This window comes from Somniosus microcephalus, chromosome 5 (assembly GCF_052327205.1).
Source record: "Somniosus microcephalus isolate GS21.2 chromosome 5, FLI_Smic_1.0, whole genome shotgun sequence".
Lineage (NCBI taxonomy): Eukaryota > Metazoa > Chordata > Chondrichthyes > Squaliformes > Somniosidae > Somniosus > Somniosus microcephalus.
The window spans coordinates 88,866,001-88,878,990 of NC_140991.1; the positions used below are offsets into that span (position 1 = coordinate 88,866,001).

A 12,990-nucleotide genomic window follows, 5' to 3' on the forward strand; every position below is an offset into this window, starting at 1 on the left:
AGCAGCCTACCTTATGGTCTCTCCAAGTGAGATTGCCAATGTGTGCTGAATTAGGCGAAGCTTTGCGCTATGGACCCAAACCCAATATCAGTCAGTTAGAAACTACCCTAACCCATAAGTCCCTTACAGCCAGGAAAGAGAACATTTGATAGAAAATCCCAGAAGTTCCTAATGGGTGTGCGTATGCTGGTTAGCATTCACCAGGACCCCTAACACCAATGAGTCAACACTGGGGCAGAAGCCCCTTGTATGTTCCAATCAATACTTTCAAGATCTCCTCTGGAGTTCATTTATAACAAAGCTGCAAAACTTGCTACTAAAATAAATCCTGCCCTCACGTTTTCAGTGATCTTTTCTTTTTTTTAAAATATTGGCCTAGAAATTGCGGTCGGAGGCGCGCCTCCGGAGTACGCCTCCGACCCGCGAAACAATTCCGAAAGTACTTCCAGACACCTAGTGAAGAGCTGCGGTCACAGGCCTCCAGGCAGATGGCAGCATAAAGGCCCATGGATCGCAGGCGGTTCGGAACCGTCCCTGGGATCATGTGGGCCCGGTCCTCCAATGACAAAGGAGAATTCCATTGCAATCATTTACGAAGGGAATCCCCTAATGATATGCAATGGAATCCCCAAATAATTATACAATGTACAGAATTCTAATAATTATAAAATGTACTGAATTGCAATTTTATTCATAAATTCCTTCATTGCACCAAATTCAATAAAAATTAAATGTTTTGATAAATAATTTTAAACATCTTAATCCAGGCCAATATTTGCATAAACTCATTTAAAAAGTGTATGTGCATAAGTTTGGATTTTTAAATGTTTTAGTTAAGCCTTATATACACCCTTACGCTGATCCAAGCAGGCCCTACACCTGCTTTTACCAGCCTTAAGAGTTGCGTGGGCAATTGCTGGGCAAGTAGCCCAACTCTTCTCCAATAATACTCATTTTTCAGGTGGTTCGGATGATCTGTCAAGGCATACCTTGACAGATCGCAAGTTCCGGATTTCTCGCGTGCACAAATCCGGAACTTGCCGAACCTTTCAAAGGGAATACGACAGCGCACTCGCAGACACCGCAATTTCAGGGCCATAATTCTCTTGTCCTCCCACAATTACCACAACTGAATCGCAATTCTGCCAGGAAACTCACTGGAGTGTTACACATTCTCCACAGTAGGGGCCTGAGTGAAAATATCAGCCAGGACTGAGATTCCAACCTGGGACCTTTCAAGTATTCATAGCTCATCTACTTACTTGACAGATTTGCTGAGGAACCTGGAAGTGGGAGATCGTCGAGACGTCAAAACAGTAGAACCATACTGCTGATATTGATACACTTCAGGGAAGAAAATAAATCGAACTTTGGAATCAAATTGAAACGGATTTTTTTAATTTCTAAAAGACCAATAAGGGCAATTACTTATGATAATCATTGTAACATCACAGATGCCACAATCTGAGTTAATTTAAAGCACAGAATCTCCACAGTAACGTCAATTTCTTTAATTTACTGACCACAAACACTTTGCAAAATTTGAACTGCACTCACAACCACTCACCATTTATATGTACAATATAAATTCCGAGAGCCAAAAGTAATTTTAAAATAACATGAACAAAGTGTGACCAAGTTTGACCATCTAGGATATATAGAATGGTACAAGACATATCATAGTAGAGAACCAAAATGGCTATTCCTCTTCATTTAGCTTCTCTAATTTTGCTTCAAATCGTCTTCTACTGGAATCCAAAATGGTAATGCCATGTTTTCTAAAGTTATATCCAAGCCTTTCTAGCTCCTCTATGCGATTTTTCAAATTGTCTACACTGAATTCCAATACTCTTGGCTTCTTTAATAGTTGCTTAATATTGATCTCGCTTTCTAGGAGACAATCGATTTTGTTAGAAAGTTTTTCAAATGAGGCATAGAATGCTGGTGGATAGTCAATAAAGAATTTTTTCACCTCCTCAGGTGTGCATCCTAATGACTGCAACTGTTCACTTGTATTTTTGAAATTTCTTTTCATGTAGTCACTGGAGAGGTCCAAAACTTCAGCACCATGTCCCTGAAGTAGTTTTATAAGTTCACTGTTGCTCAGTTTAAGTGCTTCTGTGAAAAAGTCGACATTTGTCTTTATCCGTTTAGTGCTTCTAATAAGAATGTAGGCATTTTTAGTGATAATCCGTTTAACAAAATCGTCTGGATTCTTGTCACCTAAACTAACACAGAGATCTTGCAGATATTTCACCATCTGCTTGTTTAGTTCCAATCTATTTGAGAATGTTCGTGGAGCAGTAGTTAATATGCGATGCAAGTCCTTTGAGGTCAAGCCAAGGGAACAAAGAAAACTGATATTTTTTTCAAGATTTTCATTGTCACTTGAACGAAAATACGACTCTGGAGAACGCTGAATAATGCTTATGATCTCAGAGTCTGTCTTAAAAATGCTTCGCCATAACTGCCATCTTTCTTCAAGATGGCAATAGGAGCGCGTGATGGCTCGGGGGTACCTTGAGATAATACTGGCAACGGTCTTGCGATTGGCACCCTTGTTTCTCAAGAACTCTGCTACACCCTCTTCATTGGTGATCACTTTTCTCAAGACTCCAGGCTGCCTCCTCCTGGCCATCTTAATATCCACACCCAAAACATTCAAATTGTTTAACAAAACTATATTTTCTGGTTTTTGGATTGTCTCGGTTGAATCATTATGACTGGAAGCACAGAATCTCAGATTAGATATCTTCAACAGTGCAGCAGGAAAGCAGTTTGATAAATGAGAAAATCTTGCGCTGCGCAGGTACATATGCATCACTTGGGTTACCGCTCCAGCTGCCATAACTCTGCAATATCACAGCAGATATACTACTTGGTTACAGTCTTTGAAACCTAGACATGGATGAAAGAACAAGCAATGTTACTGGTGTTAATGAAATGACAATTTTTTAAAAATCACCTGTTTGAAGTTATTAGTGTTTTGCTAACTTTTTAATATAAATGCCAGGAGGGTTAGGAATAAAAATTGAGATCTCGAAGTTTATGCTGCCAAGGGAGGTTATGACATTTTTGACACCACAGACTTAGATAAATAATGATGCAGAACATTGGGTAAATGTACAGAGATTTACAGGATACAATTTGCTCCACAGGGAAAAAAAGAACAAACCAGGAGGGGGACTGGGGAGTAATGATTTATGTTAGCGGTCAAATTCATGAAGGAATAACAACAGAAAATGCTGGAAATACTCAGCAGGCCAGGCAACATCCGTGGAGAGAGAAACAGAGTTAATGTTTCAGGTCTGGGACCCTTCATCAGAACTGGAAAAAGCTGAAGATGTAACATATTAAGCAGGTGCAGAGACGGGGGGGGGGGGGGGGTGTTTAGGAGGGGAGGAAGAACATCCTGTACTTTTGTAAGAGGCAGGAAAGATAAAATGTTGCAAATGGGAGTGGCAAAAATTATACAGCATGAAACATGGGGGCAGGGATAATTATCTGAAATTGTTGAACTCGATGTCGAGTCCGGCAGACTGTAAAGTGCCTAATCGAAAGATGAGGTGCTGTTCCTCGAGCTTACGTCGAGCTTCATTGGAACAATGTAATAGGCCGAGGACAGAGATCAGAGTGGGAGTGAAGCGGAGAATTAAAGTGACAGGCGACCGGAAGCTCAGGGTCACCCTTACGGACTGAACGGAGGTGTTCCACAAAGCGGTCGCCCAATCTGCGTTTGGTCTCCCCAATGTAGAGGAGACCGCATCGTGAGCAGCGAATACAGCATATTAAATTGCAAGAAGTACAAGTAAATCGCTGTTTCACCTGGAAGGGGTGTTTGGGGCCCTGGGCAGTGGGAAGGGAGGAGGTAAAAGGGCATGTGTTGCATGAAGGAGTTGGACAAAGTAGAACTGGGTACAGATGAGGTAGAAGCATTGTGGATCAGGTTAAATGATATTAAAGGGTGAAACTCATGATTGGAATTTTTACCTGAAACTTTATACTCAACTAAGCAAAGTATGGGGATCAAACACATTTGTTCTGTAACCATTTACACCTCTTCTGAACCCATCTTTTAACCCATTAATACCTCCTTTTGCCTTTTACCATCATCCCTATTGCCATTTAATCACTCCTGCCTTCCACCCCATCACAGATTTCTTTCTCTAACTCCCTTTTCCCTGGCTCTGTATTTGCTGAAAAGATGTTCATCTCGAACATCTTCCAGTTCTGATGAAAGGTCATCGACCTGAAACATTAACTGTTTCTCTCTCCACAGATGCTGCCTTACTTGCTGAGTGTTTCCAGCATTTTCTGTTTTTATTCCAGTAAATCTAATGCTGAATAAATTTGAAAATCTCCATGCTGGTTATACTAACTTACTGAAAGCAAAATCACAACTAATAAATCAGCTTAGCTATAGTGAAGGCAAGCGATTTGGCACATCCCAACATCCTGTGACAATTGTGGGTAGCACATCCCATGACAAATATTTGCATATGCATTTACAGCATGTAGCATGATTTGCTGCTTGCATATGGAGATTTTGCAATAAATGAAAACACCTGAATGAAAATGAAAATTTCTGAATGGATCTAAGCGATAACACTTCACTTTCCTTAAAAAGACAGGATATTAGCTGGCAATATTACGGGTCAGCCATTGTATTCACCTTCTGATTTTCCCTCACTCGGTCAAAAAAAGCTTTACCTTTACTTAGGACCTTCGCAACGCCACAACCAGATCTGGCATCTCAGAAGTGAAGTAATGCCTTAATACTACAGAATATTGTAGCACTGACATGTTGTTATTTGTTAAGTACATTTCTTACCATGAAACAGGTGCACTGTACATTGTTACCCACAATTGGTGAAGTAGCTTCTATAGAAAAAAGGGGGAGAAGTACAAAATTGGAGGTAAAACAAAGGCCAATTCTGCTTTAATTTCCTCACAGCTGACCTAAGAGCAGGAAGCAAAACAACTTTATATGCTGAAAATCTGAAAGAAGAACAGAAAATGCTGGAAACACACATCAATCAGCATCTCTAGAAAGAACAGACAAGTTAACGTTTCGAGGGGCTGACTCTTCAAAACTGGCAAGTCGCCGTTCATCACGATTGAGAAACACGTGTGGCATCTGAAATACTGTCCATTCAAGAGAATGAATTCATAGAATCATAGAATGGTTACAGCACGGAAGGCGGCCATTCGGCCCGTCGAGACTCTCTGCAAGAGCACTTCAGCTAGTCCCACTCCACCACCCTTTCCCCGTAGCCCTGCAAATTTTTTTCCTTCAGGTACTTATCCAGCTCCCTTTTGAAAGCCGTGATTCAGTCTGCCTCCACCACCCTTTCAGGCAGTGCATTCCAGATCCTAACCACTCGCTGAGTAAAAAGGTTTTTCCTCATGTTGCCTATGGTTCTTCTACCAATCACCTTAAATCTGTGTCCTCTGGTTCTCAACCATTCTGTCAATGGGAACAGTTTCTCTCAATCTACTTTGTCCAGACCCCTCATGATTTTGAACACCTCTATCGAATCTCCTCTCAATCTTCTCTGCTCTAAGGAGAACAACCCCAGCTTCTCCAGTCTATCCACGTAACTGAAGTCCCTCATCCTTGGAATCATTCTCGTAAATCTTTTCTGCACTCTCTCTAAGGCCTTCACATCCTTCCTAAAGTGCGGTGCCCAGAATTGGACACAATACTCCAGTTGAGGCCAAACCAGTGTTTTATATAGGTTCATCATAAATTCCACACTTTTGTACTCTATACTTCTATTCATGAAGCCCAGGATCCAATAAGCTTTTTTAACTGCTTTCTCAACCTGCCCTACCAACTTCAACGACTTGTGCATATACCCCTAGGTCTCTCTGTTCATGCACCCCCTTTAGGATTGTACCATTTAGTTTATATTTCCTCTCTTCATTCTTTCTACCAAATTGTATCACGTCGCACTTTTCTGCATTAAATTTCATCTGCCACGTGTCCGCCCATTCCACCAGCCTGTCTATGTCCTCTTGAGGTCCATCACCATCCTCCTCAATGTTCACTATACTTCCAAGTTTGTGTCATCTGCAAATTTTGAAATTGTGCCCTGTACAACCACATCCAAGTCACTAATATATATCAAGAAAAGCAGTGGTCCTAGAACTGACCCCTGGGGAACACCACTGTATACCTATATCCAGTCCGAAAAACAACTGTTCACCAATACTCTCTGTTTCCTGTCACTTAGCCAATTTCATATCCATGCTGCCACTGTCCCTTTTATTCCATGGGCTTCAATTGCTGGCAAGCCTATTATGTGGCACTTTGTCGAACGCCTTTTCGAAATCCATGTTCACCACGTCAACTGCATTGCCCTCATCAACCCTCCCTATTACCTCATCAAAAACTTGATCAAGTTGGTTAAACACTATTTGCCTTTAACAAATCCGTGCTGGCATTCCTTAATTAATCCACACTTGTCCAAGTGACTGTTAATTTTGTCCCTGATTATTGTTTCTAAAAGCTTCCCCACTACCGAGGTTAAACTGACTGGCCTGTAGTTGCTGGGTTTATCTTTACACCATTTTTTGAACAAGGGTGTAACATTTGCACTTCTCCAATCCTCTGGCACCACCCCTGTTTCGAAGGAGGATTGGAAGATTATGGCCAGTACCTCCACGATTTCTTCCTTCACTTCCTTCAGCATCCTAGGATGCATCCCATCTGGTCCTTGTGACTTATCTACTTTAAGTACAGCCAGCCTTTCTAGTACCTCGCCTTTATCAATTTTTATCCCATCCAGTATCACCTCTACCTCCTCCTTCACTATGTCTATGGCAACAACATCTTCCTTGGCGAAGACAGACTCATTTAGCACCTCAGCCATACTCTACCTCCAAACGTAGGTCTCATTTTTGGTCCCCAATCAGCCCCACCCTTTCTCTTACTACCCATTTACTATTTATATGCCTATAGAAAACTTTTGGATTACCTTTTATGTTAGCTGCCATTCTATTCTCATACCCTCTCTTTGCCCCTCTTATTTTCTTTTTCACTTCTCCTCTGAACTTTCTATATTTAACCTGATTCTCAGATGTATTCGCGACCCGACGTCTGTCATACACGCTCTTTTTCTGCTTCATCTTACTCTTTATCTCATTCGTCATCCAGGGAACCCTGACTTTAGTTGCCCTACCTTTCCCTGGTGAGAATGTACCTCGACTGTACCAAAATATTTTCCTCTTTAAAAGCAGCCTATTGTTACATTACAGTTTTATACAGTTCTGCCAATCTTTGATTCCAATTTACCCGTTCTCATCCTACTTGAATTGGCCTTCCTCCAATTAAGTATTCTTACTCTAGATTGTGCCCTGTCCTTTTCCATAGCTAAACTAAATCTTATGTAGATTAAAGTCACCCATGATGACTGCTGTGCCTTATTGCACGCTTCTCTAATTTCCCTTTTAATGCCATCCCCAACCTCCGCATTACTGTTTGGAGGTCTATATACCACTCCCACTAACGTTTTCTGCCCCTTGGTATTTCTCAGTTCTACCCATACAGATTCCACATCATCAGAGCTAATATCCTTCCTTACAATTGTGTTAATCCCTTCTTTAACCAGCAATGCTACCCCACCTCCCTCTCCTTTTTGCCTATTTTTCCTGAATATTGAATACCCCTGGATGTTGAGTTCCCAGCCTTGGCCACCTTGGAGCTATGTTTCCGTAATCCCAACCAAATCATATTCGTTTACCTCTATTTGCGCAGCTAATTCATCCACCTTATTACGGATGCTCCTCGCATTAAGACACAAAGCCTTCAGGCTTGTTTTTTTAACGCTCTTAGACCTATTAGAATTATTATTTACTTAGACCTATTTAGAATTATTATTTACTGTGGCCATGTTTGATTTAAACCGTTGATTTCTCTGACTGCCGCTTTTGTTTTTCTCCTTCCTATCTTTTGCTTTTATCCTCGTTTCCCTTTCCTCTGTCTCCCTGCTCAGGTTCCCAACCCCCTGCCATTTTAGTTTAAACCCTCCCCCAGAGCACTAGCAAACACTCCCCCTAGGACATCGGTGCCGGCCCTGCCCTGCCCAGGTGCAAACCGTCTGGTTTGAACTGGTCCTGCCTCCCCCAGAACCGGTTCCAATGTCCCAGGAACTTGAATCCCTCCCCCTCGCACCATTCCTCAAGCCATGTATTCATCTGAAATATCCTTCTATTTCTACTCTGACTAGCACGTGGCACTGGTAGCAATCCTGAGATTACTACCTTTGAGGTCCTATTTTTTAATTTACCTCCTAACTCCCTATATTCAGCTTTTAGGACCTCATCCCGTTTTTCACCTATATCGTTAGTACCTATATGCACCACGACAACTGGCTGTTCACCCTCCCCTTCCAAAATGTTCTGTAGCCGCTCTGAGACATCCTTGACCCTTGCACCAGGGAGGCAACACACCATCCTGGAGTCTCGTTTGCGGCCGCAGAAACGCCTATCTATTCCCCTTACAATAGAATCCCCTATTACTATAGCTCTACCCCTCTTTTTCCTCCTGTCTTGTGCAGCAGAACTACACCTGGTGCCAGGAAGTTGGCTGCTGCTGCCTTCCCCTGATATGCCACCCCCCCCCCCAACAGTATCCAAAGTGGTATATCTGTTTGAGAGGGGGATGACCCCAGGGGACTCCTGCACTACCTGCCTGCGCCTATTACTCTGCCTGGTGGTCACCCATTCCCTTTCTGCCTTTGCAACCTTTACCTGCGGTGTGACCAACTGGTTAAACGTGCTATCCACGACGTCCTCAGCCTCGCGAATGGTCCAGTATGCATCCATCCGCAGCTCCAGCGCCGCAATGCGGTCTGCCAGTAGCTGCAGCTGGATACATTTCCCGCACACATAGTTGTCAGGGACACAAGAAGTGTCCCTGAGTTCCCACATAGTGCAGGAGGTGCATACCACGGGGCCGGGCTGTCCTGCCATGACTTACCCTTAAATTAATTCAATTTAAATTAATTCAAATCAATACCACCAATTAAATGATATACTCAATGGCCCTCGTTTACCAACTGTCCCCGCTACACCACAGAAACCCTAGAAACTACAAAACACAAAATTTAAGCTTGTAAAAAAGGAGAAAGAGAGAAATACTCACCAACCAATCACTTACCTGCTTTCTGGCGACGTCACAGTTCGATTACTTTTTACTTCTCTCTCCCGCTCTCGGAGCTGAGATTGGAGATTGGTAAGCCTACCTGCTGCTCTGCCGCCTCGGGGTCACATTAAATACCGCCGCCGCCGCTTCCCACACAGGTCCGCACTGATGCCGCTCCGGGGCCTCCCTCCTGCACCATCGCTACAGCCATGCATTCATCTATTTCTATATACTCACTCACACTTGGCACCGGGATTAATCCAGAGATTACTATCTTTGAGGTCTTGCTTTTTAATCTCTTTCCTAGCTCCGTGAAGTCTGCCTGCAGGACCTCATCCCTCTTTCTACTTATGTCGTTGGTACCGATATGGACGATATACCGATATTGCCTTTGGCTGTTCACCCTAACCCCCAGAATGTTCTGCAGCCGCTCGGTGACATCCTTAACCCTGGCATCAGGGAGGCAACATACCATCCTGGAGTCACGTCTGCAGCCGCAGAAACGCCTGTCTGCTCCCCTAACTATCAAATACCCTACCACTATTGCTTTCCCTTTCTTCCTCCTCCCCTCCTGTACAGCTGAGCCACCCATGGTGCCGTGGACTTGGCTCTGGATGTACTCCCCAGAGGACCCATCGCCCTCACTAGTACTCTGAACAGAATACTGTTTGGAGAGCAAGATGCACTCGGGACTCCTGCACTACCTGCCTGGTCCTCCTCTTCTGTCTGGTGGTCACCCATTCCTTCTCTGCCTGCAGACTCCTTAGCTGCGGGGTGACCACCTCCTGAAACGTGCTATTCACGTAGCTCACTGCCTGCCACAGATTAAAGAGCTAAGAAATCAATGGCTATTCACCACACTGAGACTGATAGTAAATCTCAACCACTAAAACTTTGCAAATGCAGGTTTTTCCTCTTTTCGGACCTAATTTCTGGTCCACGTTATTTATGTTGATATCGCTACACATCTCGACTACTTTTTAATTATTATCTACGTGATTCCGTTTTGTTCTCTCTAAAAACCCTTTACGTCTGCACACACTGAACCTTGCTGAAGTCAAAGCTCCGTGAAAACGTTAAAGTGAAAACGTTAAAGTGAAAAGTAAAATCATTGGCGGCAAAGATTTTTTTTCGCACGGTAAATCTGAAATAGCCATAGCTAAAATCTATTTGTTTTCTACGACAGACAGAACTCACCAGCTATGCAGAATGCCTTTCATTGGGCTCGGCGGACACTCTGTTACTGGAACTCAATGCAGAGAACCCGAGCTTCCGGAAACTGCTCGGAAGGCCAGAGTGTGTGTGTGTGTGCACAAGCGCAGTACATGCAGCATGATGCAAAGTGGGTTGTAGTATGTGTGTCTGTGACACACTTCCCCTGTACCGAGAAGTACAGAAAATGCTGGAAATACACTACTCAGCATTTGTACAGAGAAAGTTAACATTTCGGGTGTGGACCCTTGAGCAGAACAATACACCTGGAATTTAACCTGGCTTTTCTCTTTACATATACTGATAAGTACTGTTGCATATTTCTTACATTTAGATTTTTAAATCTTTAATGTGTTTCTGTAGCCCTCGTTTTCATCTAGGACCTCCACTCAAATGCATGTAGGTGGTTTAATCTTGGCACTTAGAATGCTGAACAGCATTTGCTCCATACCTCTTGATACCCTGACCTAGTAAAAATCAACCTATCTCAGTCCTAAAAGCTCCAATGCCCTAGTAACCATAACCTTTTGCAGTAGAGTTCTGTTGTTATTTCAAGATTTCTACCATTGTGTGGAAAAAGTGCTTCCTGATTTTCGCTTCTGAATGGCCTAGATCTAATTTTAAGTTTTTGTCCCTTGTTCCTGATTTCCTCAGTAGAGGAAATAGCTTCTCTGTATCTACCCTATCAAATCCTTTTAACATTTTAAACAGCTCAATTAGATCGCCCCTCAATCTTCTATACCGAAAGGAATATAAGCCAAGTTTATGCAATCTGTCCTCATAATTTAACCCCCCTGGCCCCGGAATTATTCTGGTGAATCTGCGCTGCACCCTTCCAAGGCCAGTATTTCCTTCCTGATATGCGGTGCCCAAAACTGAACACAGTACTCCAGATGGGGTCTGACCAAGGCTCTATACAACTGAAGCATAATTTCCTCCCCTTTGTATTCTAGCTACCTTGAGATAAAGGTCAACGTTCCATTAGCCTTTTTGATTGTTTTTTGTACCTGTCTACTAGCTTTTAACGAGTTGTGAACTTGGACTCTCAAATCTCTTTGCTCCTCCACAGTCCCTAGTTTCTCACCATCTGGAAAATACTCCGACTTATCTTTCTTCAGTCCAAAGTGGATGACCTCACGGTTACCCACATTGAACTCCATTTGCCACAGTTTTGCTCACTCAGTTAATCTTTCTATGTCCTTTTGTAACTTCCTGCCCCAATCTGCACTACTTATTATCCCTACTAACATTGTGTCATCTGCAAACTTGCTATTACAACTCTCTATTCCTTCACACAAGACATTAATAAATATGGTGAAAAGTTGAGGTCCCAGAACAGATCCCTGGGGAACACCATTTCTCACATCCCGCCAGAGTACATATACCCTTTATCCCCACTCTTGGTCTCCTACTTTCCAAACAATTTCCAACCTATCAAAAGGCTACCTCCAATCGAATGCTTTCTGGAAGTCCACATAAATAACATTCATAGTCGCTGGGTAAAATCCTGGAACTCCCTCCCTAACAGCACTGTGGGAGTACCTTCACCAGATGACCTGCAGCGGTTCAAGAAGGCGGCTCACCACCACCTTCTCAAGGGCAATTAGAGATGGGCAATAAATGCTGGCCTTGCCAATGAGACCCACATCCCAAGAACGAATATAAAACTGAAGCCAAGCCACAGTACTAAAATATACAATTGTAAGATATAGATTTTGTTCCAATGTCTTAATAATTTATTTAAAATTACATCTTCTCAATTGTAAATAATTCATTAGTTGCTTTGTCAAAACAGAAATTATGAAATATATACAAACTAACATCTATGTGCACGAGAAGCCGCCTTGGGTTAATGATTCCTTGAAATATGCTCGCTGGGTTTCACTCCACTTGCCTGGATGAGTGCAGCTCCAACAACACTCAAGAAGCTCGACACCATCCAGGACAAAGCAGCCCGCTTGATTGGCACCCCATCAACCACCTTAAACATTCACTCCCTCCACCACCGGCATACCGTAGCTGCAGTGTGCATCATCTACAAGATGCACTGCAGCAACTCACCAAGGCTTCTTCGGCAGCACCTCCCAAACCCGCGACCTCTTCCACCTAGAAGGACAAGGACAGCAGGTGCATGGGAACACCACCACTTCCAAGTGTCCCTCTAAGTCACATGCCACCCTGACTTGGAAATTTAGCGCCGTTCCTTCATCGTCGCTGGGTCAAAATCCTGGAACTCCCTACCTAACAGCACTGTGGAAGTACCCTCACCACATGGACTGCAGCGGTTCAAGAAGGCAGCTCACCACCACCTTCTCAAGGGCAATTAGGGATGGGCAATAAATGCTGGCCTTGCCAGCGACGTCCACATCCCATAAACTACTAAAAAAAAAATTGTCTAAATTACCTGTTTGTTATTTGCTTAAATTGTAGATGGTGATACAATGAATAATACATTAAAATGAATAATTAATTTCCTAAACTTTCAGTTTTGTATAGGCTATATATGACCACTCCTCCAAACATGAAGACAAGTCTGTGTATTTAATTACAATGCTGTTTGTGGTTCCTCTGTTAGCTAGAGTACTATAATTTCCCAATTGTTTTGCCACTAACTTGCATTTATATAGCTT

The 12,990-nt window shown here is 42.9% G+C and overlaps 1 protein-coding gene across 3 annotated transcripts; it reads right to left on the reverse strand.

Annotated features, from left to right (window-relative positions):
* Positions 1 to 1,376: 1,376 nt before the first annotated feature.
* On the reverse strand, positions 1,377 to 10,535 carry mterf1 (mitochondrial transcription termination factor 1). 3 transcript variants are annotated; one of them, XM_085987954.1, is made up of 3 exons: positions 10,346 to 10,535; positions 4,832 to 4,881; positions 1,377 to 2,898 (listed from the first exon to the last, which is right to left on the reverse strand). In XM_085987954.1, the coding sequence occupies exon 3, from the start codon at positions 2,846 to 2,848 to the stop codon at positions 1,700 to 1,702; it is 1,149 nt and encodes a 382-aa protein (XP_085844080.1). In that variant the 5' UTR covers positions 2,849 to 2,898; positions 4,832 to 4,881; positions 10,346 to 10,535; the 3' UTR covers positions 1,377 to 1,699. The 3 variants fall into 3 exon arrangements, with proteins under 3 accessions (XP_085844080.1, XP_085844078.1, XP_085844079.1); XM_085987952.1 differs by lacking the exon at positions 4,832 to 4,881; XM_085987953.1 differs by lacking the exon at positions 10,346 to 10,535 and having other exon boundaries at positions 4,832 to 7,934.
* Positions 10,536 to 12,990: the final 2,455 nt, after the last annotated feature.

What these genes read in the sequence shown, in the direction of transcription:
- mterf1 (XM_085987952.1), bottom strand. Translation starts at nt 2,848, where the DNA reads ATGGCAGCTGGAGCGGTAACCCAAGTGATGCATATGTACCTGCGCAGC.